Source organism: Chenopodium quinoa, unplaced genomic scaffold, assembly GCF_001683475.1.
Source record: "Chenopodium quinoa cultivar QQ74 unplaced genomic scaffold, ASM168347v1, whole genome shotgun sequence".
Lineage (NCBI taxonomy): Eukaryota > Viridiplantae > Streptophyta > Magnoliopsida > Caryophyllales > Amaranthaceae > Chenopodium > Chenopodium quinoa.
This window is the reverse complement of record NW_018744537.1, coordinates 886757-888957: the sequence shown is the minus strand read 5'-3', so window position 1 is coordinate 888957 and position 2201 is coordinate 886757. Positions and strand designations below refer to the sequence as shown.

Below are 2201 nucleotides of genomic sequence, written 5' to 3'. Positions count from 1 at the left end.
GTAGACATAAAGAAAATTCTAACGGCGACCTTGAAAGGCACAAGACTCGTCTTGTTTGTGATGGCAGGTCGCAGGAAAAAGGTATTGATCGTGATGAGACTTTTAGCCCGTTTGTTAAACCGGCTACTATTCGCACTGTTCTAAGTTTGGCTATGGCTCGTAATTGGTCTATTCATCAACCAGATGTGAAAAATGCATTCCTTCATGGTGATTTAAAAGAGACTGTATACATGCATCAACCACCTGGTTTTGTTGACAAACGTGTTCCAGATTATGTTTGCTTGCTCCGAAAGGCATTATATGGTCTAAAATAGGCACCTCGAGCCTGGTATTAACGGTTTGCTAATTTCTTGATCAAGATGGGTTTTTTCATTGCAAAGAGTGATACATCGCTTTTTACTTATCGTCATGGTAAAGATATGCCATACTTACTTCTCTATATTGATGATATTATCTTGACTGCTTCTTCCGATGGGTTGCGTGGGAAAATTATTACTCAGTTGAAAACCGAGTTTCCAATGTCTGATTTGGGGTATTTGAGCTATTTTTTGGGCATCTCAGTGACTCGCACACCATCTTACATGCTTCTTTCTCAACAGAAGTATGCACAAGAAATTCTTGAACGTGCAGGTATGGGTAGTTGTAACCCTGCTATTACTCTTGTGGAGGCTAAGTCTAAACTTAGTCTTGATTTGGGTCCTCCAGTGAAGGATCCTACCAAATACCGCAGCCTTGCAGGTGCCCTTTAGTACCTCACTTTCACTCGCCCTGATATTGCGTATGCGGTACAACAGGTATGTTTGTTTATGCACGATCCTCGCGAGCCACATCTAGGTGCATTACATCGTATTCTGCGTTATGTAAAAGGAACCATTGATCATGGGTTACATTTATATCCTTCTGCTACTACACGGTTGGTTACTTATACTGATGCGGATTGGGCGGGTTGTCCTGACACTCGTTGTTCAACTTCTGGTTACTGTTGTTTTTTAGGTGACAATCTCATTTCTTGGTCATCAAAGCGTCAATATACATTATCCAAATCTAGTGCAGAAGCAGAATACTGAGGCGTTGCTAATGTTGTCTCTGAGGCTTGTTGGCTTTAAAATCTACTACTTGAGCTACATTGTCCTCTCCGACAGGCCACTGTTGTTTATTGTGATAATATAAGTGCAGTCTATTTGTCTACGAACCCGGTTCACGCACGAAACATGTCGAATTGGATATACATTTTGTTCGTGAGAAAGTTGCATTGGGTCAAGTACGGGTGCTACATGTTCCGTCACGACATCAATTTGCTGATATATTCACAAAAGGCCTATCTCGAGACTTATTTTTGGATTTCAGATCCAGTCTTAGCGTACGACCTCCTCCCGCTATGACTGTGGGGGTGTGATAGAGAATATTATTGAGATATTCTCTTCATAGGTTTAGGATATATTTAATGTAAATATTATCTTATCTTGATAGGTTTCCTAACACAGTTAGGACTATCGTACATATTGTAACCTATAAATATGGATCAATGGAATACTCTCGATCACGGAGTTTCACAATCTAACAATAAGCGTTTATCATTTAAATATTTTTTAGTATATATATTTTTTGGATTTTTTATACTCGTAGTATTGAATTAATAAATATATCTTTTCCTATATTTTTACTTTATTTTTTTTCAATAAAATAAATTAATTCGTGGATGTGGTATTAAAATTTTAGGTATATCAAATCTAATTTGTTACTTTTATGTAGTTGGCAACATAATTTTTTAATTCTAAAATAAAGTACAAATCTTTCTTCTTATTGGTCGGAATAAGTATATTTCTTACGTGGCGTTCCAAATGCTCTCCAAAAATACCTACTTTATTTATATATATTAGATTTACTGCACAATCAAACATATGCATTAATATTTATTTTAATGAGTCCTTTCAATTGGGGCCATCTCATTGTTCAAAACATTTAACAAAGAAAAAAAAAAGTAAATAACTGAATTTTATCCATTACAATTTATAAACAACAATTAGTCCAACTGGGTTAGTCATATTATCTTCAATCACTCTTCTTGCTAACATAATACTCTACTAATACTATAAAACGTGTTACACAAAATTTAAGGGACCATAGGAGAAGAGAGGGAATACAGTTCGTTCATCAATTATCTAAGAACGTACACATAACACATTATTATGTCCACACCT

At 36.0% G+C, this 2201-nt stretch overlaps 1 protein-coding gene across 1 annotated transcript; it reads left to right on the top strand.

Annotated features, from left to right (window-relative positions):
* Positions 1–359: 359 nt before the first annotated feature.
* On the top strand, positions 360–1067 carry LOC110698913 (uncharacterized mitochondrial protein AtMg00810-like). Its single transcript, XM_021876418.1, has 2 exons — positions 360–738; positions 868–1067. The coding sequence occupies exons 1-2, from the start codon at positions 360–362 to the stop codon at positions 1065–1067; spliced, it is 579 nt and encodes a 192-aa protein (XP_021732110.1).
* Positions 1068–2201: the final 1134 nt, after the last annotated feature.